The sequence below is a fragment of the Solea solea genome, chromosome 1, assembly GCF_958295425.1.
Source record: "Solea solea chromosome 1, fSolSol10.1, whole genome shotgun sequence".
Taxonomy (NCBI): Eukaryota; Metazoa; Chordata; class Actinopteri; order Pleuronectiformes; family Soleidae; genus Solea; species Solea solea.
The window spans coordinates 1,857,296-1,881,722 of record NC_081134.1 but is presented as its reverse complement, the minus strand read 5'-3'; the positions used below and the strand labels follow the sequence as shown (position 1 = coordinate 1,881,722).

The 24,427-nt window shown below is 41.3% G+C and overlaps 2 protein-coding genes and 1 long non-coding RNA gene across 5 annotated transcripts; 2 read left to right on the top strand and 1 right to left on the bottom strand.

Annotated features, from left to right (window-relative positions):
• The first annotated feature begins 890 nt into the window (after nt 1–890).
• LOC131445101 (uncharacterized) lies at nt 891–8,453 on the top strand. The gene is made up of 5 exons (XR_009233809.1): nt 891–1,351; nt 3,016–3,082; nt 3,517–8,018; nt 8,098–8,267; nt 8,356–8,453. It is a non-coding gene; the product is annotated as an uncharacterized LOC131445101 (long non-coding RNA).
• A 3,254-nt stretch (nt 8,454–11,707) lies between these two features.
• Nucleotides 11,708–18,103, bottom strand: mtpap (mitochondrial poly(A) polymerase). 2 transcript variants are annotated; one of them, XM_058641007.1, is made up of 9 exons: nt 17,516–18,103; nt 16,614–16,786; nt 16,234–16,476; nt 15,404–15,628; nt 14,740–14,951; nt 13,514–13,740; nt 12,468–12,560; nt 12,281–12,354; nt 11,708–12,191 (listed from the first exon to the last, which is right to left on the bottom strand). In XM_058641007.1, the coding sequence occupies exons 1-9, from the start codon at nt 17,679–17,681 to the stop codon at nt 11,871–11,873; spliced, it is 1,734 nt and encodes a 577-aa protein (XP_058496990.1). In that variant the 5' UTR covers nt 17,682–18,103; the 3' UTR covers nt 11,708–11,870. The 2 variants fall into 2 exon arrangements, 1 of the variants encoding a protein (XP_058496990.1); XR_009241482.1 differs by having other exon boundaries at nt 12,114–12,191; nt 12,281–12,349.
• On the top strand, nt 17,788–24,122 carry map3k8 (mitogen-activated protein kinase kinase kinase 8). 2 transcript variants are annotated; one of them, XM_058641031.1, is made up of 9 exons: nt 17,788–17,806; nt 18,259–18,336; nt 18,874–19,254; nt 19,344–19,514; nt 20,284–20,545; nt 21,296–21,402; nt 22,155–22,307; nt 23,199–23,445; nt 23,549–24,122. In XM_058641031.1, the coding sequence occupies exons 3-9, from the start codon at nt 18,901–18,903 to the stop codon at nt 23,671–23,673; spliced, it is 1,419 nt and encodes a 472-aa protein (XP_058497014.1). In that variant the 5' UTR covers nt 17,788–17,806; nt 18,259–18,336; nt 18,874–18,900; the 3' UTR covers nt 23,674–24,122. The 2 variants fall into 2 exon arrangements, with proteins under 2 accessions (XP_058497014.1, XP_058497005.1); XM_058641022.1 differs by lacking the exon at nt 17,788–17,806 and having other exon boundaries at nt 18,184–18,336.
• Nucleotides 24,123–24,427: the final 305 nt, after the last annotated feature.

Here is a 24,427-nt window from a genome sequence, read left to right as displayed (position 1 = left end):
TCGGGTTTTTATTAAAGTGTGATTTCAAAATTCAGGAACTTCCTGTTGAACTATCCCTGTTTCACCAGCAAGTCCTTCTATATTGGAAACTTTTGTACAATCATAATTTCACCCCGCATAACACGCCGATTTGGAACAATAGATACAATTAAAAACTGGATAGATAAAGGTATTTGGTCTTTAATTCATTTGGTTGACAATGATGGGTGTGTGATGACGTGAACATTTTTGCCTTAAATATGATCTAGTTGTTAATCGTAATTCCTTTGCATCCATAATGAAAGCCATCCCTAATCCTACTTTAAATTTAATTCAAGGGATTATTTCAAACTCGACTCGCATCACTTATTTTACTTGTTTTATTTCCTTATTTTCTCATGCAACGTTTCTCTTCTGCATTCTACCCATGCACCTGCTCATTTAAAAAAAGTTGTAGGCCTTGTTTGTATTTTTGTTAAATAAATAAAAAATTTAAATATCAAGTTTTGTACAGATCGGACAATGTTAGACTTTACTTCCTGTTTCGGGTGTTCCACTTCCTGTGGGGAGGTCATGTTTTACAGACATGTTCAGGACATGTTTAGTTACTGAATAAAGTAATGAAGTTACTAGTAACGCGTTACTACCCAACACTGCTCACAAGTCTACAGTTCAGCCATTCTGAAATATATATGTATACATATGTGTCTCTCTCTCTCTATATATATACATACATATGCATATATACATATGTATATGTATATGTATATATATATACATATATATGTTTAAGTAATAGTTCAGTTAGATGAACATTTCGACATCCACACTCCATACCAGATGGTGGCGGTAATGCTACAAATCGTTGTTTGCCAACTGCCATAAAACCTCAGAAAAGAAGAAGAAGAAGAAGCATATAGGAGGGGACTGATTGATTGGTGCCACCACACACCTGCGTGAAGTCGTCTTCACGCAGGTGTTTTTCAATCAGCTGATGACCGCTGATTGCTTCCTCCCCTCCTCTTCTTATTTAATCTTACTCCAACCAACAGTTCCGTGATGTCACTGTGAAGAGAAGCTGCACGAGCCGTGGAACGAAAAAAAAGGCGCGAAAAAAGTGTATTCTTGTTGCTTAACTACTGAAACGGTTCCGGGAGGAGGGAACTTGTGGCGGTAATGCACAAACCGCCATAAAACCTCAAAAGAGAACGAGGGAACTTTAAAAATAGAAGAGAAAAAGAAGAAAACTACCGCGGCGTGACGTCAGACGCCGAAAATGTAGTCGCGTGCATCAGCTCTTATATAAAAACGCAGCAAAGTGCTCCAGGATGGCGTGTTCGACCTGGTCCAGATTGGTGGCCCGTCCAGAATGGTGAGTAACTTTTGTCAAGTTATCTTAATGGTGACGCTGTTTGCTGAATGATATGCTCGTTTAGACCTGACCTGCTCAATGACAGCTTTTATTGGAGCTTTGCTTCATTGTAAACTAAATTGTGGCTAATTATTTGCTAAATGTTAGCCTTAGCTCAATGGTGGCCAAGCATGGATGTATTATAAGAACTGGATAGAGCACCGACCATCTGGTTCCGTTCATTCCTATAGAGTTTCTCACCCAGTGCATTTTTTATTTATTTACTTTTTTAATTTATTAGTTTCTGACTTTCGCGTTTATTTCCGGGTTGTGTAGAGCATGCGCAGTAGTGTTACCCCCCCATGATGCCTTTCGGCTATGTGAACGCGCCGCCCGCGTTCTTGACTTGCTCGGCGTGTCCGAGCTCCTAATTTACTCAAAGTGAAGATAAATGATCTGGACCTTGTAAAAGAAAAATGTAATAAGTTTTTAAAGCAGTATGTAGTCAATACTTTTATATCCAAGTAGAACAAAAAGCTCATTCATTCTTAAAGATTATAATAACTCTGTAATATCAACTATTCGAACAAAATACTTCGAACATAATACCAATTCCCCCCCAAGTATAAAGAAGTTCATTTTAAAACCATAAACAACATTTATCCCTCAAATGAATTTATGAAAAGTAGATTTAAAGTTGTGGCATTGACTTTTGGTCCTCTCAAAATATTCAAATAGGAATTATCCAAATAGAAATTATAAAAAAAGTTTTTAGTGAATAATCTCATTATCCTATGGCATTATCTTTTTTATGACCTTTAGGAAGGTTTTTACAAATGTTAAACTCCATGAATTAAAAATATAGAATATAAAGATCTATACATGCCTATGTCCATGTCTCGAGGTGTCCTGTGAACAGTTTTATAGGCGTCTCTTTTACTATTGTGGTCAACGGGGAAAATTGCTTTCTGGGCCTGTGAGTATTTTTTGTTGCAGTACACGGAAGTGGCCACCATGACAAAATTGTCTTTAAGGCAGAGGGGTTCTTATAATATCATAATATCCAGTTCTTATAATACATCCATGTGGCCAAGCCCTGCCTCACTGTCAGCTCAATGTTGGCTTACTCTTAGCTTAATTATTTGTTCAAAATTAGCCTCACCTCAATATTCAAGCTGTGACACATTGTCAGCCAGTTATCTGAATTGGCAGCCGTTTTGTCTGGTTACAGCAGTTAAATCATTGGTTTAAATAGGGCTGCAACTAATTTCTATTTTCATTAACCTGTGATTTATTTTCATGTTTGGTCCAACTAGTGAACTGTTAAATGTTGTTCACTGTTTCTAAATTCATTTATATTCTTAAATTATTTGCTTTAAATTATTGCTTAAATAGAGCAAATAAATGAGGAAATGTACACTTTTAACAAAATAAGAATAACTCAAACACTTAAACCAATCCATTATCAGAATAGACAAAACATGACTAAAAACAAGTTAAAATGGCTGCTGTGCTATTTTAACTCACTGTTCCACTCATGGTCATTACTATTGAGTTTTTCACTGGAAAGACTTGTTTGTTTTTTTATGTTAAATGTTTAAAAGGGTTATACATGTCTTTTATAATTCTAAACTTTTAATGTAGTCATTAAAATACAAACTTTTTATTATTATTTTTTTTTAAAGGAACTTCCTGCTCACAGAGACCAGGTCTGACACGCCATATACAAAAGCCTGAGGCTGTCAAAAAAAGGTGAGTGACACCTTTAGAGATAATTTACTGCATCATTGAAAATGTTATGGCTAATTTTCATAATGTATTTAACTGATGGCAATATATCATATACATTAATCACACATGTATAATATTAGTTTGTGTGTGTTTTTAAAGAGTGTGGCTGTATGAGATACTGACATTTCTATACTTGAACTTAAAAGGCATTCCTTAAATCTTAATCAACTTTATTCTACATCACTTGTGATTATGTTAATTTCCTTGTTTCACTGTTAGAATAGAATTTGTCTTCACTGAAAGTGAGTGTTTATATCTCAGGCTGTGTGAACCATGTCTGTACCTCATACAAACACATTACCTAGTTATTTTACACCTGTAACAGTATGAACTTGAACATGGTCAAGGCTGGAGACTGGACTCAAACATTGTTTTGTTTGTCTGTTTTCCCACAGATTGATCTTCATGAAGATCGTCAAAGAGTAGGTGTGATGGTTTAATTCTGGGTGGCCGCCGTGTCCCCACTCTTTCTTGGCCGCTGTGCCTACATCTCTCTGCCTTGTCCAACATGGCCACGTTCTCTCTATTCTCCTGCTTTACATCTGTCAGATAGCTGAGGGTTGTACATGGAGCATACGCCACAGGTTGGTTTTGTATGTTCCGGTCCACTTTATTGGGTGGTCTGATCTGGTCCTTGTTGGTTATATGTTTGTAGAACTGCTGAGCGAGTGATTTGAAAGAGTGAGGTGACTGATGGAGTGTTTGAGATTCTCTCTCTGAATGAAGGTGTTGTGTGTGACTGAGATGCCTGGATTGAATAGTTAAGATGGTGTGAGAATATGATTATGTTCAGCAGTTCACATTAAAGTAGATCTGGTGTCTTGAAGGGCTTAGATGCTTGATAAGTTATAATGCACTAACATTTCCTTTTTAGGTCCGTCTACAAAGGGTGAGTCCATTTTTTTTGTGTCTTCTCTGGGGGGGGGGCTACCTTCTTGCCCTCCATGTGTGCTAGGGTTTGCAGAGTAGGGGAATAAACAAAAGAAAACTTGTGTGTTGTGTTTTTTGAAAGTGAAGGTACTTAGGTGTTGGCAACTGACTTGCTAGTCTGGCTGCTCACAGCTAACTACTGGATCACACTGACAATTTACATGCAAAGGTAAGAACACGCCTCTCTATGGAGGTGTTTTCTTGCCCTTAACCACTTTTTCTTTCCAACTGTTTCTTAAGACAGTAAGTAACACGCAGGCCGCGGGCCATCGCTGTTCCGGCCGCCGTGTCGATCTGTCCTGGCCCTCCTCGTGCCTTTCCTCACTTCTAAAAGGGAAAAAAAGTTTTCATTAGCACTAAACTATAGTGATGTTGGAGGACCAGATCTTAAATGAGGTTTAAATAGATGTTGGTGTACGGTTAAAACTAGATGGTAGGAATAAAGTTAATGTTGTGCCTTTGTACGCTCTGTCACAAGGTTTAGACTTCTTGGCCGCTGTGCCTTTTTTTTTTTTCCTCTCTCACTTTTCCAACGTGGCCATTAATCTACCATTAGCCCTAGAACGTTAAAGTAGATCCTGGTGATCTACAAACATAGTACCTGGCTTTGAATGGCAGCCCTGCCATAGCCTTAGTATGGCCATTACGTCCTTTAATGCAAGTAGGCTATGATCGCTAACTGTGCCCGCGCCTTCGTGATCTACTTGTGTTCTTGTACGTGTGGCCTTGCGCGTATAGTCATTTTATATAGACAAACATGGGTGCCTTCCGCGTCCATGCACAGTAAGTGAACTAACCTGTACTTTTCTTCTAGCATCAGTCAAGAGGAGCACCGACATCCCTGCATGTCCATCTTAATTAGATTGCGTTTTAGTTACAATAAAATTTCAAATGTTAAGTAGTTTTTCTTTCTTGGCCGGTGTGTGTGTGTGTGTGTGTGTGTGTGTGTGTGTGTGTGTGTGTGTGTGTGTGTGTGTGTGTGTGTGTGTGTGTGTGTGTGTGTGTGTGTGTGTGTGTGTGTGTGTGTGTGTGTGTGTGTGTGTGTGTGTGTGTGTGTGTGTGTGTGTGTGTGTGTGTGTGTGTGTGTGTGTGTGTGTGTGTGTGAGAGAGTGTGAGACACCAAGAGTAACACTCCAATTGAGTTTGCTGCACCAGAAAGGTGAACAAAATTTATGCTGCAAGACTGGGAAGATACACACTAATAAGACAACATTCAAATTCTTTCAAAAACAGGTAAAATGTTTACCTTTCAGGTAAGTATTGAAGGCCTTTGCCACATGATCTTTGTAGGTAAATCGTGTCCACTTCATTTATAAAGTTAATTTGCATCTACACATTTACAATGCCTGACACAATGGCATTACAATAATCTAATTTTTAGTTTTGCGTTACTGAGTGCAAAGGCCTTTGTTTACACACTGACGCATGCCAAGACATGTCATGGCATGTGTCACTGTCTCTCTCGCTGTTCTGTGTGTCTTTCTGTCTGGTCTCTCTGTCTTGTGTGTCTGGTATCCGTCTGTCTGTCCTGTGTGTTTGGTATCTGTCTGTCTTGTGTGTCTCGTATCCGTCTGTCTGTCCTGTGTCAGATTTAGTCACTTTCTTAGTCTCAACTTAAATGGATGATTTAAAGTTGATTAGTTTGAGGCGTCTGATTTCTGCAGGAAATTCTGGTATCTTATATTGAAATGGCTTTAATTTAAAAATGTAATTTTGGTCTTGAATCTCAGATATCATAGTTGCAACTTGGGTTGTTGACAAACGTGGAAGCTGATGAATCGTGTTGTAAATGCATCAAAGTTTACTGTAGCTTGTTTAAAGTTCTTTCAAAGTGCTGTAAACATGTAGTAATTGATTATGATGAGCTAGACCAGTCAAGAGTCTTCCTTTATTCTCAACTGGTAATTGCTTTGATAAGACAACTGGTTCCTGATTTGATTATGAAGCTAAACATTTGATTTATATGTAGGTGCAGTCACATCAGATTGTAGGTGTTATTCAGCCCATGGATAATGTTATGATATACTTTAAATCTGGCATTTGTTTGCACACTTTTGTTATCCATTTAAGTCTTAAACTTAACGCACTGCCATCAGCCTTTGTAGTCGCTAACTGAAATCAAATTCAATATTAATGCTGACTTGTCTCACTCTGCCAAGTTTATTTCCCTCTAAAGGAGTTGAACCTTTTTGTGTTCATAGTCTTTTTGCGCGTCATGGTGGGAGGCCTCCCAGCAGGGGATTTTTATCTTCCCCTGCAAAACTATGCGTTACTCGTCTTAGGGATGCCGGGCTATCCTGCATAGTTTCTTTCATAAATTAGATTGTAGGTTTCAGGATTAGAACGCGTTTCTTTTCTTTAGGAGGACACAAACCTGGCAGAGGGACAACTTGGATTATTTAAGTCAAAGTTGCGCCAAATTTTCCAACTTTTTATCTTTCGATACGATGACTTGAAATAAAACCTTTATTCTGTGGGCTGAATTCAGACAGAATTTGGCTTTATGTTAAAGACTGTTGTGCAGCTGCAGCTTTTTAATGTATTTTTGGTTGTTTGATTTGTTTCTTGGATTGACTTGGTGTCTGGAGCTTTGTGGTTAACGATGATCATGTAAACATGTAAACACAAGTGGTTTTTTGCCTCTTATTTGTGAAGCTGGCAGCTGGTTGAAATGATAGGATTTTATGGCTTATCCAAAGTGGGATTTTTGATAGAGCATAGGGTTAACACCTCACTATACACTAGAGTCTCTAGGAAGATGCTTAATCCCAATGTCTTGGTTGGTTGCATGAGAAACTTCTATCTCTTAGATGTGTTGGCGAAGTTCCTTCTCTGATTTTTGTAGACTTGCCCTAAAGTTTCTCTCCGCTTTAACTCTTGCTGAACTATGCATTAAATGATTCCTCCAACTTGTCTCCATATCAATTGTTTTCTCCCTGCAGACTTCCACCACCCACTGCTGCTGTTGCATCTGCTAAAGGTAGCCGTATCCTGATTCACTGCGTCTTCATGTGTTGGGTAAGAAGTGTCATTAGACTACTAACAATGTAAACACCTTTTAAATGCTTGATCTAATTTACCCAAATGCTTCATCAGTTTAGGACAGACAATCATTGAATTTGACATTGTTGGGGTCAGTAATCTGACCTCGAAATGTTTGGGAAACCATGCAAAAGATCGCAAGCTCTCTGCATGACCCAACAGCATCGATGTTTGAGTTATTTAATTGCTCAATTTTTAAATCAGTCAAGATTTTATGAGCTGGATCTTCTTCACACAACAGAGAACGAGGTAAATTGAGTCGACTCGTAACATGGTAAGGCATTTCGTCCTTCCCCTTCTTCTCTTTGTGTGAGGAAATCTGGCCACGGATCCTGACTGAGTGGCATACCATGACTGTGCAGTTTCCAAAATCAGACAAGGATCCATCTGATTTTCTAAATCAGCCTGTCATGATATGCATTAATCTTCCTCTGAAACAAAGGATTGGAATGGACAGGTTTGTAGTGTAAATCACATCACATGTAGATGGTGAAGCATTTGTTTAAATTGGAGTCAAGCATTTTCAGGCGTCTGCTTTGTCAATACTCTGGTGCCACGTCTTGTTAAACACACGAGAAGCTCTGAATTGTGAAACTGCTGCCTCTTGCAGATGTTACAACAGCAATGGTTGTTGAAAGGCTGCAGGGAGAGAAAATGAGATCTGAGGACGGGAAAGTGGAATTGATTTCATGCTTAGCAAAATGAGAGTTTCAGCAGAAGACCTTTTTGAGGCGAGGCTATGGAATCAGAAGGAACGTTTGTCTGGGCAACTGGGAGATTTACAGTTTTTCATGCAGCCAACCAAGACATTGGGGCAAAGATTGTTTGTAACTGTCAGTGTAGGACAGGAAAGGCAGGTATAGGTTAGGGAGGGAATCCATCGGTGAGCTCTGCCTGGATGTGAGGACCTGTCACACTTGACCAGGTGAGCTACCTGAAGATTTGTCGTTTGTTTACTTCTTTTTTTTTTCTTGTGACTTATCAAATTCTTCCTTGTTTTGAAGAGATGAACGCTACAGCACATTCCTCCATGTTGGACACCACGACCTGAAGAAGTCCCGTCCTCGATGGCTGCGGTGATGACCTAGCCCAAAATGAACTGACCCTTCTACGACGAGGACTTCGCCCAAGATGAACCAACCTTTTCTGCCTCTTTTCCACGGGATGTCTTCAGGTACGTTGTTTCAGATGGTAATCAATACGTTTAATCCATATTTACTTAAGACTAAAGTGCGCTGACTCTTGTTTATTTTTTTTGTTAGATGGTGGACCTTGCCAAACTGTACACATGCCTCAATGGCTGCTACGTCACTCTGCCCAACAGGACATGGTCACCAAGATTTCTTTTTTTTTTTTTTTTTTTTTTTTAAATGGACTTTAACCCCCCCCCCGTCCCCACTGACCCACAACCACACAACAAAACACTGTACATGTGATGCATCACCACACTAAAATACAGACACTGCTACTTTCAGCCTGTAATGTTTGACATTGAAAACTTGTATTTGTCGCCTTCTTTATATCAAGTAAAACTTTTGTTAACTTTATGGTTGATTTGTATTTTTTCTGTGATTCTGTGATGAGTGTTATTTTGACAAGTTAGTGCTTTGAACTTAAAGATGTGGAATTCTTTTAAAACGAATTGCACTGATCTGTTACTGTAGACTTGGCACGTTTGACACTGCTCCAAGTGTTCGGTTGATCTTAACCAGAAAACTCAAACCCTATATGGATTTGTACAAGGTTTTAAAGGGAATATTATAAATTGGACTCTAAAGCAGGGAATGCTACAGTGGATGGTGATGCTGCTACTCACAACTTCCTTACTTCTAGCCACTAACACTAAATATGGCTAATGCATGAAAATATGCCACTGAACATTAGACTACTTTGCTTTAAAATGCCTTCATTTAACTACAGATGTATTTTTACTATTTTATCTTTTAATTCTGTCTTTACCATTTTACGCTTAAAGGTTTTATTTTATAATATGAGCAGCCACACATGCAATGCCAATATTTCTGAGGTATGTAGATGTGATGAATCACCACACATTAGTGCAGGAAAATATTCAGCAGTTAAATAAAACTCCAAAGTGTGAGGCACAGATGTACAATATGTTTCCCAAAGTAAAGATCAGACCTGGGACAACCGAGCCGTAGACAAGGAAGTCAGTGGCTTGTTGCTAGCTGCAAACACTGGTGACCCAAGGTGGAGAGAGGGGCGAGGAGACGATTCTTCCAGTCTCAGCATCCAGTGCATCATGAATTAGACAGGAAGAAGAGATGACTGACATTTTGGTTGTGATGATGCTTTTGTGGAGAAGGGGGCTGTTTTTTTGTTTTTTTTTTCTAATCCACCAGTCAATTTTTTTTTTTTTATTCTTTGGACCAGAAAATGTTGAAAAATGTTGATCATGGTTTCTCATACCTGGAAATGATGTTCTCAAATGTCTTGTTTTGTCCACAAAATGAATTGGTTTTAATGATTTGTGTTATATGGAACAAAGAAATTTCACAGATCGGACAATGTTAGACTTTACTTACTGTTTCGGGCTTCTACTTCCTGTGGGAAGGTAATCTTTTACGGACATGTTCAGGACGGGTCTGGGGTCTCGCATATCAAGTTTCAGGTGGATATAACAATCCCTGTTAGAGCAGCATCTAAAACTGTAAGTGTAATTCTGTCTGCCGTCACCAGGGGGCACAGTTTTTGAAATTGAATATTTTCATAGATGCAGCTGATGCCGGCCTGTCATCAATCCTAGCAAGTTTGGTTCAGATTGGAACAGGATTCGCAAAGTTGTAACAGTTTGTTTTTCTAAGTATTTTCTGCTTCCACCAGGAGGCGCTGTTTTCAAAATGTACCGTTTTCAGCAACATAGTTGTCTTCAGCAACAACCAATCATCAATCATAGCAAGTTTGGTTCAGATTGGAACAGGATTCGCAAATTTATAAGAGTTTCGTTGTCTGTTGTGAAAAATCTGAATTATCGTCAACTTTGGCGCCCCCTATCTCGTATGCCATGCAACATTTTAAAAAAACTTTCAGCAACTTAGATCCTCAACTTGTCCACAGTGGCCTCACCAAGTTTGAAGGTGTTGTGAAGTGTTTATGAAATTGAATATATTTTTATATAGACGTCTTCAGGGCCGGAGTATAGAATAGAATAGAATAGAATAGAAAATACTTTATTAATCCCTTGCGGGAAATTCTTTTGTCACAGCGCTCCAGTGTACAAAGGTAACAAATGTTGTAACAGCAATTTTTTTGGAAATTACAAAATTACAAACTATAAGAAGAAGTAGGAGTAAACATAAGAATAAAATTACAAAATTAAAGAATACTATTAAAATAAGAATAAATTTACAGAGTTCTATTAAAATAAGAATAAATTTACAGAGTTATTTATCATACAGAGGAATTGTACAGCTTAATGGCCACAGGCAGGAATGATTTCCTGTGGCGTTCTGTGGTGCAGCGTGGTAGAATAAGTCTCTTGCTGAATGTGCTTCTGTGGCTGGTCAGCACATCATGTAGAGGATGGAGGGAGTTGTCCAGTATGGACCTAATCCTGGACAACATCCTTCTCTCTGACACTGCTGTCAGGGAGTCAATCTCCTCTCCAACAACATGGCTGGCTTTGCGGATGAGTTTGTTAAGTCTGTTGGCGTCCCGCACCTTCAGTCTGCTGCCCCAGCACGCCACAGCGTAGAGAATGGCACTGGCCACCACAGACTCGTAAAACATCCGCAGCATTTTCCGGCAGATGTTGAAGGACCTCAGCCACCTCAGAAAAGAGGCGGCTGATTCATCAATTCTAGCAAGTTTGGTTCAGGTAGGAATTTGATTCGCGAAGTTGTAGCAGTTTGTTTTTGTCGCAAAAATCTGACTTTACCGTTGCCATGGCAACACCGTTATACGATCTGCCATCATTTAGTATGCATCATCTACAATGTGTTTTGAGTTGGCTACGATAATCTGTGTAAAAGTTATTTCCGATATCGTAAAGTAACTTTTTTTTGTTTATTTTCTGCCACCACCTGGAGGCGATGTTTTCAAACTTGACAGTTTTTACGTAGACATTTTCAGCACTGGCCCATCATCGATCAACTCAAGTTTGGTTGAGATCGGACCTTCCATTACGAAGTTATAGGAGTTTCATTCAGTGTTGCAAGAAATTCGAAATTTTCGCCAACTTTGCCGCCCCCGTTCTCAACTGTGCTGGCTTTAGCCAATCATCATGTGATCATGTACTGTTATTTCCATTAGCCCGTCAGCTAAAACACTTAAGCTGCTATAACAAATGTTAATGTGATGACGCGATAGCAGCTGATTCACTTTACATGCTGTGGTAAACTGAATAAACTTTGTCCTGTAATCACTTTAATCAAAGCAAATCAAATACTCAATTAGTCTAAAAAAAAAAAACCTTTATTATAGCATTTTATATTTAATTAACATTCAGATTTATTTGAATTAAACCAGCTGTGAGAGAGCGAGCATCAGTGAACCTGGGCTCAGGACTTTAAAGTATAAACTCGTGTCATTAATGAGTGTAAGTTTCAAAGGAGTTCAGTAAACGTCACTTCAGTCTCTCACGTAGGACTTGCATCATTTTCCACAGTATTTTGTTTAATTACAACAGAGTAGTAGTCTACAGTCAAGTCCCATGTATGTACAAACAAGACTCAGTATCAGCCTCCGGTGGTCATGTTGGGTATTACAGTCGAGCAGATGTAACCGCTGCAGAGGTTCTGGTGGAGTCTTTGCTCATCTACGACTGATTCTTAATCTTTAAAGATTCTAACAAACTCTTAATTCTTTCACTGGCCGGCTCTCGACTCCTCCGTTTGCGACCTTTGTTCCCAGGGACCTGTAGAGGCTGGAGGAGAGCAGCTAGTCCCCATGGTGTGGCTCCACTCTCACCATTGGGTGAGTTGGTCGCACTCTGTTGCAGTAGCCAGACGCTCTCCCGACACAACGCCACAAAGCGATCCAGCTGCGTACTGTTGACGTTCTTGCTGATATTTAGAGAGGTTTCAAACGGGTTCTGGATGTGCAGGGGGACGACCTCTGGTTTGTTCTGCTCTTTGCCCTGAAGAGAGAGAGAAAGGTGAATTTGTAAGAAGCAGCAGAAGCCCAGGGTTCTATGCAACTATATAGACAGAAATAATGACTTTATACCTTTCTGATGTTTATGGACATCTTGTTGAAAGCAAAGGAGGCGTAGAAGTCAAAGAACTCACACAGCAGCTGCTCTGAAAGTGGGGAAGAGAAGTTGTGTTCGCATGAACAGCTGATCACAGAAATGTAGTTGTCCATTAAAGTGAATTGTAGCTCTGTAGCCATGACTTCACGCTGCCGTGCTCACCCATTGCTGCAGTGTTCCTGTGGATGTGGATCTTACTGAAGTCGCTGACGAATGTGCAGTCGTTATCTTCGATCACGCTCTTGTCCGCGGGACCTTGTGGGAGAAGAGTGGGCAAACTATTCAGGCGAGTGTCTGTGCGTGACATTTGATGACCATAAAACTACACAAAGATGGATCACGTTGTGCATTTGTGGAAATGAAAGTCAGACACAGTGAGACAAAGAACAGGCGCATATTACTAATGGCAGCTATAAGTCTGTGAATGTGTGTTATACCACTGTTTAAAAAGTGATGCCTCGTGTGTGTGTGTCCAGTGGGGGCGGAGTCATCCACCTTCCCAGAGTGATAGAGTCTGGCTAAGGGGGGTAATTATCAGGCCATCAAGGTGACAGAGAGAAGGTGAGAGTAATGGAGAAGCTGCACAGCCACACTAGTGTGTTGCTAGTTACATTGTTACGTAGTTACAGAGCTGCAGGGTTAAAAAAGGCCCTGAAGTCACAAAATATCAATAAAACTCCTGCAAAAATAACCTGGACATGTGCTAAAAGTGTCAGAGCAGAGCTACACTTTTCATTATTTACTCAATCTATTAAAAGAAAATGTTAAATCTTTTTTCCCTTTAAACTAAAGTCCTGAAAATCTTTTGTTTTGTCCTCAAAGTAAAGATTTCTTTATTTCTGGTCTTGCTGGCACAGAGGGAGGGGCAAACCCTTTCACATTTAGGAAGCTGGACAATCACATAATCTCTTCATATACTAAAGAAAAACATGTGGTTAAGTTTTTATTGCAACATCTGCACGTTTCACCCGGTCACAACTGTGGTGAACACATGAAGTAAGCACTTATTCTGTAATATGTTGGGGTGTTTCTTACGTGAACAGTAACATTCATGAATTCTTTATCAGCATTTCATTTAATAATCACTTAAATGAGTGAAGTGTAAGCTCTCTGCTGTTTGTAAGTGTGATATAGAATAGTAGTATTTACTGTTGGTGAACGTATGAATGTGACCAGGTGAACACGTAGCTGGGTCCAGTGGGCAGTACCTGCCAGGTCTCTGAGGTGGTCCAGTGTGGGGATGATGGGTGGACTCCTCCTCTGCAGGAAGAACAGCACCATCACAGTGAGGGAGAAGTTAGTGATCCAGGCCCCAGGAATTCTGCTGGTGACGCCGTGAGCTTGGGCCCAGCAGCGCACGCTGAACACCAGGCTCCGCACCCGCGGGTCCAGCTCTCCATACAGATAGAGCAGCTCTGTGCTTTTCATCGCCACCCTGTGGAGAACACATGGGATTACAGTTAGAGCATTTTATAGTTTAAAATGAAAGCTTAAGGAAAGGAATTGCATCTTTTCTGGTATATGAAGGCCCATAAGTTCTCTGATGGACCGATGATGGAAGGACAAGAGGAAGAGTCCTCTGTTTAAATTAAAGACATTTATATTATATTTATATAAATTCTGCAGACCCCATGAGGAGTCATTCTCATGGTTCAGCACATTTTCTATAAGCTTCTGTCTGACTCATTCATTACATTAACTCTCAGTCACCTCTGATGATCAGCTCCCGCCTTTCCATGTGTGTTCATAGTATTACTAATGACCATTTCATTTTAACCTCTTTTCTTATGGGCAGAACTTGGCTTGTAACAGGAGGGTTGCCGTTTCAAGTCCCCACCAGTTGAAAAAAGGGCTAACGCTAACCCCCACTGCTCGTAATTCAAGGAAGGTTTCTAGTAGAAGATAAAGAAATGCACAGAAGGAATTTCCCCTGTGGGACTGAAAAATAACTCTATTTAACTTCATTCATGAGCAGTGGTGATAATGTTGAATATGGCTGTGAGTTTCACTGACCTCACATGGAAACCACCTCTAGAGGGCAGCCTTCAGCAGTCATTTCTGTGTGTTTGTCACACAGGAAAGTGCTCAGAGCAACATCTAAGAAAAGTCCCCCCTTATATTCACCCACAACCATTTCCTTATAAACTGCGGCGGTTGGTTTCCTGTACGTTAGCAGGTGTGTATACAACTGTGTTTCCTGTGTTTGTAAGAAGTGAAACACACACACACACACAAGCCCTGATTCTTGCTCGTGTTCAGTTTCACTGTGGCCAGCGTGCAGACATCGGAGTTTAGTTTCTGTGAAGCAGGAGAGCTGGCTATGACCAACTCAGAGTGACATTTCAACACAAGACTCTTTACGTAAAACAATGTCTCGTTCACTTTTGATGTGGTGACAAGTTCAAAGTCTCAATATGTGTTCAGGGGGGAAAACCTGTTATTGGCCGTGAGGTCACACTGAAAACCAGAGGGTTGATGGGCGAAACGGACAAGTGGACATCGGGCGTTGAGAATCTTCTGCACCCCCACACACCCAGGCCCGAACTTGTCCACACACTCCCCGATGACGGACAGGATGCTCTGAGTGACGGCGCGCTCCGAGTTGGCACTCTTCATGTGGTACTCGAGGGAGAGACCTGATCTGTGCTGAAAACAAAGAGTTCACGTGTTTACTGTAACTCTGAACTACAGAGAACTAACTTACAATCCACTGGGACTGTTTATGTGTTATATTGTGCAATTTATGTTATTATGATTTATCTATTATTGCGGGGTTGGACTACTAAAATGGTTGCAGTATGATTGACGATTGATTTATAAGTATTATTATTGTTATAATATACTGCCTTAAAAAGATTTGACTTTTTTACTAACATTCTGAATGACTTCTACTTAATTATATTTAAAAAAGAAGAAAAAAGATGCAACCATGGATCCCCATCAAATGTTCTTTTGTACAGTATTACACTAAAATAACAATAATAGAAAATGTGCACCTACCTAAACAATAATTTAACTTAACTTTCAAATGATTACATTTCCCCCACATTGCACTTGGACTTGAAGGTTAAAAGTTGGTGCATTAGTGCCGTTCTTACCATCTTAACATTTCTTCCACTAATGCCATCCAGGTCGAGAAACATGTCCAGGTCACAGCCGAGCTTCCCAAAGCCATTCACTGATGAGCCAAATGGCCTGATGGTGCATTCTGGGAAATAAGCAGCCGCAATGTCCTTGAGCAGAGAGCAGACAAGAAATCGCAGCCTGATGTTCTCCTCTGTCAGCTGGTAGGCTTCTGTCAGGGCAGTGATCTGTTGGTCTATCTGAGGGGAAATAAGAAGACAGGCATGGTTCACACATCTAACCCTAACCATCGTCGTGTTTCCACCCGGTGGAACAGTTTGGTTTGGTACTGTACCAAAATAACCAGCCCCAACTCATCCATTGTTTTGGCACCCTTTTCCAGAGTGAAATGGTACGGTAAAGACTCTATTCAGCCACAGAACAACGACGGGTGTAAATATCCCATGGAAGTCGAGGCAAACGCCTGCAGTCTGTTCTCATACAAAGCTTAACTTTGTATTGTTGTTGTCTTTTGGCTCAGTGACGTCTTTAGTTGGCATTACACCGAAGTAAAAGGTACGGTTCGTGACCCGCGACTTTATCATTCCAAACCAAACTGGACCATTATGAAAACACAGCATTAGAGGCTTTTAACGCAAGTTGTATACTTTGGCTGCAACAATTAAATCGACAATTGTTAAAACACAATAACAAATTGGTTTAAGTGGTTTTTTTTATAATTAAAACAGCTGGTTATTTTGAAATGATTGAAAACTGAAGTTATTTTGGACCAAAGAATGAATTGTTAGTTGCAGTCTTAGTGGAGTCAGTGGATTTGATGTTGTGGGTGTGAAGCCGTACTCACACTCTCCTCTCTGGACAGTCTCTGTATGAGCTCGCTGATGGGAGGGCTGGTTTGTGGTTGGCAATGTTGGCCTGACTGCTGGTCCGCTGAGCCCACGGAGGCCACTGAGGCGAGGCTCCTCAGTGACAGCAGTCTGGATTTAAAAGGCACCACGGACTCATGGTTGACAGTGGGTATGGCAGCGTGTTCAAGTAAGGAGGCGACACTCTCCTGGCTCGAATACTCAACTACAGCATACAAACCCTGGAGAACGACAGACACAGTACACGCTTTATTTAAAAGTGAATCCTGACACAATCAGGATTTTTATGTGTGTGTGTGTGTGTGTGTGTGTGTGTGTGTGCACCACTAAATCTGATGCGCTCAGTTTTTCCACTTACAAAACTTTGGTAGAAAAAGTGTTTCTTGATGTCTCCATATTTTGACAAGTGCTTGAGGAACTTCTTCTCACTGTTTGTGGCGTGGCAGCTGATGAGGACAGATCTCTCTGCTTGTTCTCGTCTCTCTGCCTGAACAACATGTAGCAGCCTCCGTCGCTCATTTTCCTTCTCGTCTAAAAAAACAACCAAAATATTCAACTCTTACAAGAGAAATGGAAGAAGAAGTATTCCCTGTGACTTGTCAAACCATACTTTGCAGTAGAGTTAAAGGGTGTGGCTTATTAATACATCATATCTCTGTTTTTAGACTTGTGTCCCAATGAAATATATATTTGAATACAGCTTCATCACAGTTCATAAATGATAAAATGACTGCATTGGTACTGGTAGGTACTCCAGTTTGTGATGTCCATATCAGGCACTAATATCATCTCTCATTTAACGACATTGAAATAATATATTACCAGACCTATGTTGTAACATTAGCTCCTGGAAATATCTATTGTATCCTATGACTCATTCATTAGCGGAAACAACCCCACATTTCATAGAAAGAACCGTCACTTTCACGGTGTTGGACACGAACACAACAAAAACAACACAACAGTCGCATGTGAAGCACTCATTTCCACACACACATATATGAACATAGGTATATAATGACAGAACTATGTTAAAACAAACTATGACACTGACGCGACATTTCCTGTGTTTGGCTTTTACATTTTTAATAGCAACAGTTCAATTTGATGACAAATAGAAATGTTTCTGAACGAAGTTTTGACAGACAGACAGACTCACTGACAGACAGACAGACTCACTGACAGACAGACAGACAGCGGTCGTCTGTACACAGGAGCTAGGCTAACTCGTTAGCTTTCAGGTGATAATTCCATACTAACCACTGTGGTGGTCAGGAGCCGCCTGGACGTGCGAAGCCCCGACGTGTGTTCCGACACTCGTGTGGTTGTGGACCTGGTTGTGGACCTGGTTTTGGACTTGGTGTCGGACCACGACACTCTTTCCTCTCATACGCAACCTGAACACGGCGAACCAGGACGCCGCCATTGCTGTTTGGAACGAGGTGAACAGCGCATGCGCGCGTGGCTCTGTCTACGGCAAGCGAGAGGGGCCAGTTGGAACGGGAGTCTAAACGTGTGAGCGGTTATTGGTGTGAAAGCTCGATAAATAAGGTTTGTGTACATTTGTGAATATGAAATGTTTACATAAGTTACGTATGGTGTTCCTCTTTTAATTTGACTGATTCATGACAAATCATTGCAAAAACAATTCGAACACCTTTTACGTGTAGAAGGTGTTTTTCAGTGCAGGAAAAACACCTCGTTCCTCGGAACTTAGACAACGGGGAATTTGTTTTCCATGAGTCAAACAGAAGAGAAGAGGAAAACGAAAAAGCCTTGGCTGCTGTTGTCTCCTATCTTCTGTCCTCTCTCCTACCCTCTGTCCTCTCCAATATCCTCTGTCTTCTCCTCTCCTCCCCTCTGTCCTCCTCTCGTCTATGTCCTCTGTCCTCTGTCCTGCGCTCTGCTCCGCCTCTTCCGCTGCTGCGGCTGCTGCTGTTGCGGCGCTTCACTTCCCGTGTTTACTTCCTTTTTAAAGCAGTTTTCGTGTCTTTGTCCCTCAGACAGAGACAGACAGTCGGTGCTGGATGCTGGAGACACACGATGAAGAGACAAGAGTCCCGTTAACCTCCTGATTATTGGTAAGTGCTGCAGTTTTATTCACGATCAAATGTCATTTGACGTTTTCAAACATGATGTGAGCTGAAATCTAAAACAAAAGCTGAATAATAGCTAACTATTTTGTAATAATTGATATAAAACAGATAGATAGACAGATTCAGGGTTTAGGTCCGTTGTATAAAAAGCATTAGGTTAATGTTTGTGATTTGCATGAATAATCTAAAGCTAACAAGAAACATTTAGTTAGTTTGTTTTCTATTCTTTGTGTGCATTACTTGTGTTTATTTTAATGGCCAAACATTCTTCAGGGGCTTCCCAGATTTACTGTGAAACTCCCCTGACTGCGAGGAAAACACTGGACAAAACCCCTCCCACTGACACACTAAGCCCCTCCCAGTTACACACTAGATGAGCTGAAGCAAGGCTTTGCATGCTTTAGTGAACTGTCACTGATGTGAGTGCGTAGTGCGCTCTGACTTCACTTTCAACATCATTGCTCCTTTTTAAACGATATCTTTTTAAAATGCCAACAAACTAAACTCCGGTGTTTGTTTCAGATTGAGCAGAAGAGGTCACGCATCAAGATGGATTACAAATACAAAAATGGAATAGAAATGCTCTTGGCTCACATGAGTATCGAGGACTTCATCACTGCTGCAGAGACTCTGTATAAGCTCGAGGAGGAGGAGGAGGAGGAGGAGGAGGAAGGAGGCTTATCTTTTGTAGAGGAAGGTCTCTCGCAGGAGGAGATGGATGAGAATGAGGAGGCAGGGGGGTCTGTGAGCTCGGCCTCTGAGTATAAGGATTCTTCTGAAGGAGCTGGTGGTGTGCGGTACGGGACAGTCACGGACCTCCTGTCCTTTGTCAACCTGCTGTCCAACATGCAGACGGCAGCCCTGCAGCACCTGCCTCAGGAGATGGGCGTCCTGTTGAGTAAGGTGAGCGTCTGTCTTTCTGTCTGTCTCGTGACTGTCTGTCTTTTTACTGTATTTGCTGTTGGATTTGATGACTGACATTTACACTACAGAAGGACATGGCTGTAAAAAAAGGCCGCTACCAGATCAACATGGACGTGCTGCTGTTCCCATGGAAACTGACCTACAAGAGTCGTGGGTCTGGCCTCGTGCCCAAGGGCTCGTTTGGGAAAGTCCACTTGGCTCAGGACACCACCACCAGGAAGAGAATGGCATGCAAACTGGTGAGTGCTGCTGAGAAACTCATTGCGTGCTGACTTCTCAGAAAGTCTGATTCTAGTGTCAAGTATGATTTGTTCAGCGAGCAGCTGTTAGTGTGTTTGTACAATGACTCCTGATGTCAGCGTGACATTTGTTTTCTCTTAAAGTAAAAGAGGAAGTGTTTTTAGAAAGAAGAACCATTTTGAAAATGGGCCAAGGTCAATGCAAGAATGGAAATGGAACTCAAACATTGCCTCTTTTTTCCATGTGTTTTTTTCACAAATCTACGTCACAAATCTATGTTGACACAGTGTGTGTTGTACATTCTGTTATCAGCACACAGGAGAAGGTTTACTGGCACATCTGATCAAATGAGTCTCCCTTAGTTAATCATCTCTGAAAAATACTTTTCATAATCTTAAATGTGAGGAAACACAAATCAACTTTCCCATAAAAGCACAAATTGTTGTTTTCATCTTTCTGAAAACCGACCAGATATGACTACTTTATTTTTAAGCTTTAGACATATGAGTAGAATTCGGTTCTCTTTATCTTTAGGTCGAGCCAGACTGTTTCAGTTTCCCCGGCTCACAGTTTTAAGTTCTTCTTCCACTAATATCCTTCTCATGTGTGTATGAAGATCAAAGTGTAGCCAGAGGCTTTCGTGTGGATTTTCTCTGTCACACCGTAAAGTGAAATTAAACACTCATCGTCTCATCTTTGGCCAACACTGTGTAAAGGTGAGCTATTCCTTTAAGTTTGTAATGATTTATTTATCCATCCCCATCACAGATCCCCATGGAGCACTTCAAAGCGGCTGATGTAGAGTTCCAGGCTCGGTTCCGTCATGAGAACATTGCCGAGCTCTACGGCGCCCTCCTGTGGGACCAAAGCGTCCATCTGTTCATGGAGGCCGGAGAGGGCGGCTCTGTGCTGGAGAAGCTGGACAGCTGTGGACCCATGAGGGAGTTCGAGATCATCTGGGTGACCAAGCAGGTCCTGCGCGGCCTGGAATACTTGCACTCGCATAACGTCATCCACCACGACATCAAACGTAAGAGTGACACAAAGAAAAGGTGACGTCAGGGAGGATAGGGAGGATGTCAGTATAGATAATCCAACACTGACTGACTGCTCTGAACGTTTGACTAATGGTTTTTAAGCAGGAAATGACGTGATTACTGTGGAACTAATGACTAATGAGAGAAGAAGAAGACAGACAGGTGGAGGCAGTAAGCTGAGGTTTGATACCACAGTGATGCTGCTGGGATCAAAGCTTTCTCCACAGTCGTCTGTTCCTCATGCTCACACAGAGTTAACATGTGGGATGCTGCTGTGGTTGGAACTGTTTCCTGCCTGTGATGATGACATGTAATTAAGCCTCAGAGAGGAACAACACTGTAGGGACGGCCATAGCACAGAGGAACAGGTCATGAAATACAGTGGCTGTGATATTTGTTCTGACAACAACAAGAACATATTGAGTCTTCATGTCGCTAAGTTGCTGCTAAAAGCAAAGTCATTTCAGAGCAACAACGTTTGACACCTGAATCCCAGTGTTGCATTAGAGAGCCAAAGAAAGAGAACAAAGGGGAGGGGCTGCTTGTGTTTGATGTTGGGCCCCTCAGGTCGCTGGAAACACACCTGTGGAGGAACCTGTTAATGCTCTATTATTGGTCACGTGACTCACTTCACGTCCTCCACAGAGTTCCAAGCAAACAGCTTCTAGCGTGCATACCAAAGCAACAGCAGTCAAACACGTCAGCGTCTGTGGAATGTCATTGTTTTCTTTTCCTTCTTTCAGCCAGTAACATCGTCCTGATGTCAAACAAAGCAGTGCTGGTGGATTTTGGCCTGACAGTGCAGATGACGGAGGATATTTACATTCCCAGAGACCTGAGAGGAACAGAGGTGAGGCACTGAGCCACAGAGCTGACCTGTTAAATACTTGTTTTTCCATGGCTGTGTGTGTATGTGTGTACGGGTGTAATACAAAGTGTGGTGTTTCTCTAGAATTATGACCGAGGGAAGACTTCCTGAGAGATGCAGCCCAAATTACTATCTATACTACTATCTCTCTCTCTCCCTGTCTGTTCCTATAAGAGGTTATAAACTGTAGGTCATACACTGTAGGTTATACACTGTAGGTTATACACTGTAAATGATATACTGTAGGTTATATACTGTAGTTTATATAGAGGTTCAGTGAATGTGCTCTCATTGACTGCTTGTGCAGCAGCAGAGGGGAATGTTTGGGCTAATCCTAGAGAATTCTCCCACCATGTGTCTTCCTGGTTTTTTCCCATGTGTTTATGTGTCAGTGTACGTGACCCAGGGCCTCTCAGGGCCTCTCAGGGCCTTTCAGGGCCTGGCTGCTGGAAAGTCCCAGCAGGGCAGACAGCCAGCAGTAATAGGAAGATAGACAGAGTTAGTAAACTGGACTCAGGCTTATGCTAATGTGGGCGAGCAGACTGGAATTTCCAGCAGCGAGAGAGAGAGAGATGAACTCTTTAACACTTCAAAGGCCGGCTGCACTGCCCTTTCCTAACAAACACACAACATGGTTTGTTGTTTTCTGTTTGTGGTTTGACCTTATTTCTTGTCATTATCCTCTGCAGCTGCATCATATCTACTCGTAATAATGTGATCCTTCTGTCACTTAGATGTATATGAGTCCAGAGGTGGTTCTGTGTCGAGGTCATGACACAAAGACAGACATCTACAGCCTGGGCACCACCATCATTCACATGCAGACTGGCAGCCCGCCCTGGGTCCGCAGATACCCTCGCACCGCCTACCCGTCCTACCTCTACATTGTGAGTATTGTTCTGTTCTGTGGTAAGAAGTCCTGGTCCCCAGAGGATCAGGCCTCCTGACTTTGATACCTCCCGGACTTTTTTGACCTTTTTGTTCTGACAGTTGTTACAACATTCATGGTCCTCAGTGGCAAAATCTGCTCTGTTCCTTCATTTAAACATGAAGTTAATTTATGAACAGATATCTTACAACATTGTTTTCAGTGCTACATCACAGCATTTATTTTTTATTAGGGAATTGTGCAGCCAAATGTAACCTGTGTTGTTGTGTCCACTTCTAGAGTGTGCTCTGTGTATAAACCCTCTTTCCTTGTTATTTGAGATGAATATAGTTTTGTATTTGTCACCTTTCAGCTTGTTTGTATGAGGCGGTTTCCAGTGTAGCATGCGGCTGGTTAACGTCCTTTAACTCCAGTATATACAAGTCTTACATTCTGTGTCATTGTAGAAACAAAAATATAAACTGGTCTGGATTTCAGCCTGTTCTTCTGTGTCCTGACTTCTTAAAGTATAAGTCACATAAACCGAGGGTGGGAACTGTGACACATGAGATGTGAGATTAACATGATTAACATCTCATAAAGTGTGACCCATTAAGTCAGTCACTGCTCTTTCTATTAAAGGTTTTCCATTCCATAGAAACCCTAACCCATGGGTGGTGTGTGGTCACAAAGTCCTGTTTCTGTTGATGTTGCTCGTCAGCTCTTTTGATTTCGATCTTTACTCACTTCCTCTCGAAACTGCTGTCATGGAGAAGTAATGTGACATAGGTTAACTCACATTTACAGCCTGAGCTTTGCTTTTTTTCCTCATTCCGTTTCACCACAAACAAACCGCCAGTCCTTTGCAGGCCTTCACAGTTGTTTTTTTTGCCTTGTCTGTCTCCAACAGATACACAAGCAGGCACCACCTATGGAGGACATAGCAGAGGAGTGCACCCTGGCCATGCGTTCCTTCCTGATGCGAGCCCTGGAGAGGAACCCGGCTCTGCGGAGCACGGCGTCGGAGCTGCTGAAGGACGGGGCCATCAACCCGTCCAGGGAAGATCAGCCACGCTGCTGGAGCCTCGACTCAGCAATGGAAGAAGCTAACCACATCATTTTACGCCAACAAAGTCAGCACCACGACACCACACAGGGTAAGGACTTTGTTGCAGGGAAAACACACTATTGCACTTGTTGGCAAGCTCTTGTTTGCTTACATAACATATAAATTGTTTGTTTTTCTTCTCTTTTCTGCAGAATTATCTCTGTACTCCGAGGACTCTGGCCACATGAGAAGAAAGGGCTCCTTGTACATTGACCTGGGGGCTTTGTCAGGTTACTGTAAACTGGTGACGGGGCCTCCTGCTGCAGAATATGGCTAATATAAATATGACTGCATATGTCATATATATATATACAAGTGATCATTTACTTTCTGTCTGCTTTATTAGTCTGACGCTGGCTCTTTATTGTTCAGGATTGACAGTAGTGGACAGCCGCAGGCGACACCGTTCACTGACAGAATGAAAACGTTTACAAAGGTCAGGACATCTTATAGTTAATGTTTGCAGTTCAGCCTGAAATGGACAACACTGCTGGACAGATGTTGAATGAGATCCATTGTAATTAATATATATATATAGTTTTGTTTTCTGTTCTCTATCCTATTCTCTCAGTATTCACCAGTATGATATGTAGTTCTTTTTGGACTTCCTCTTGTTTATTCCTGTGGAATATCAACGACGTCATCTTGCTATGCAAATAAGCTTCTACAGAATGAATGATTTAAACTGTGTCTGTCAGTATGCAATAAAATCATTGTTTCATTGTCTGTGGTGTTTCACAGTATGTCAATGTAAATATGTACAGTGTGTTGTTTACTTCTACTTTCATTCTACTTTGTTTTACTTGTGAATACACTGTATATTATGGTGGCCTGGACGTGCAAAACCATTATTACAACATGTCAAACACTTTCACAGAGCAAACATTTTTGAAAACAAATTTACAAGATGTGAAACTTACAATTCCCAGATGCTGTTTCACTATAAACAAAAGACATTTTTTTCTTCATACACAACAGTCATTAGCCAATCTTATATAGCACCACTTCCTTTCAACCTGGCTTTCAAAATA

Coding starts and splice junctions, on each gene's coding strand:
- mtpap (XM_058641007.1), bottom strand. CDS start 17,681: ATGGCGGCGTCCTGGTTCGCCGTGTTCAGGTTGCGTATGAGAGGAAAG. Junction 16,477..16,613: donor ACTTTTTCTACCAAAGTTTT/GTAAGTGGAAAA, acceptor GTCGTTCTCCAG/GGTTTGTATGCTGTAGTTGA. Junction 15,629..16,233: donor GACTGTCCAGAGAGGAGAGT/GTGAGTACGGCT, acceptor ATTTCCCCTCAG/ATAGACCAACAGATCACTGC.
- map3k8 (XM_058641031.1), top strand. CDS start 18,901: ATGGATTACAAATACAAAAATGGAATAGAAATGCTCTTGGCTCACATG. Junction 19,515..20,283: donor AGAGAATGGCATGCAAACTG/GTGAGTGCTGCT, acceptor TCCCCATCACAG/ATCCCCATGGAGCACTTCAA. Junction 23,446..23,548: donor GCACCACGACACCACACAGG/GTAAGGACTTTG, acceptor TCTTTTCTGCAG/AATTATCTCTGTACTCCGAG.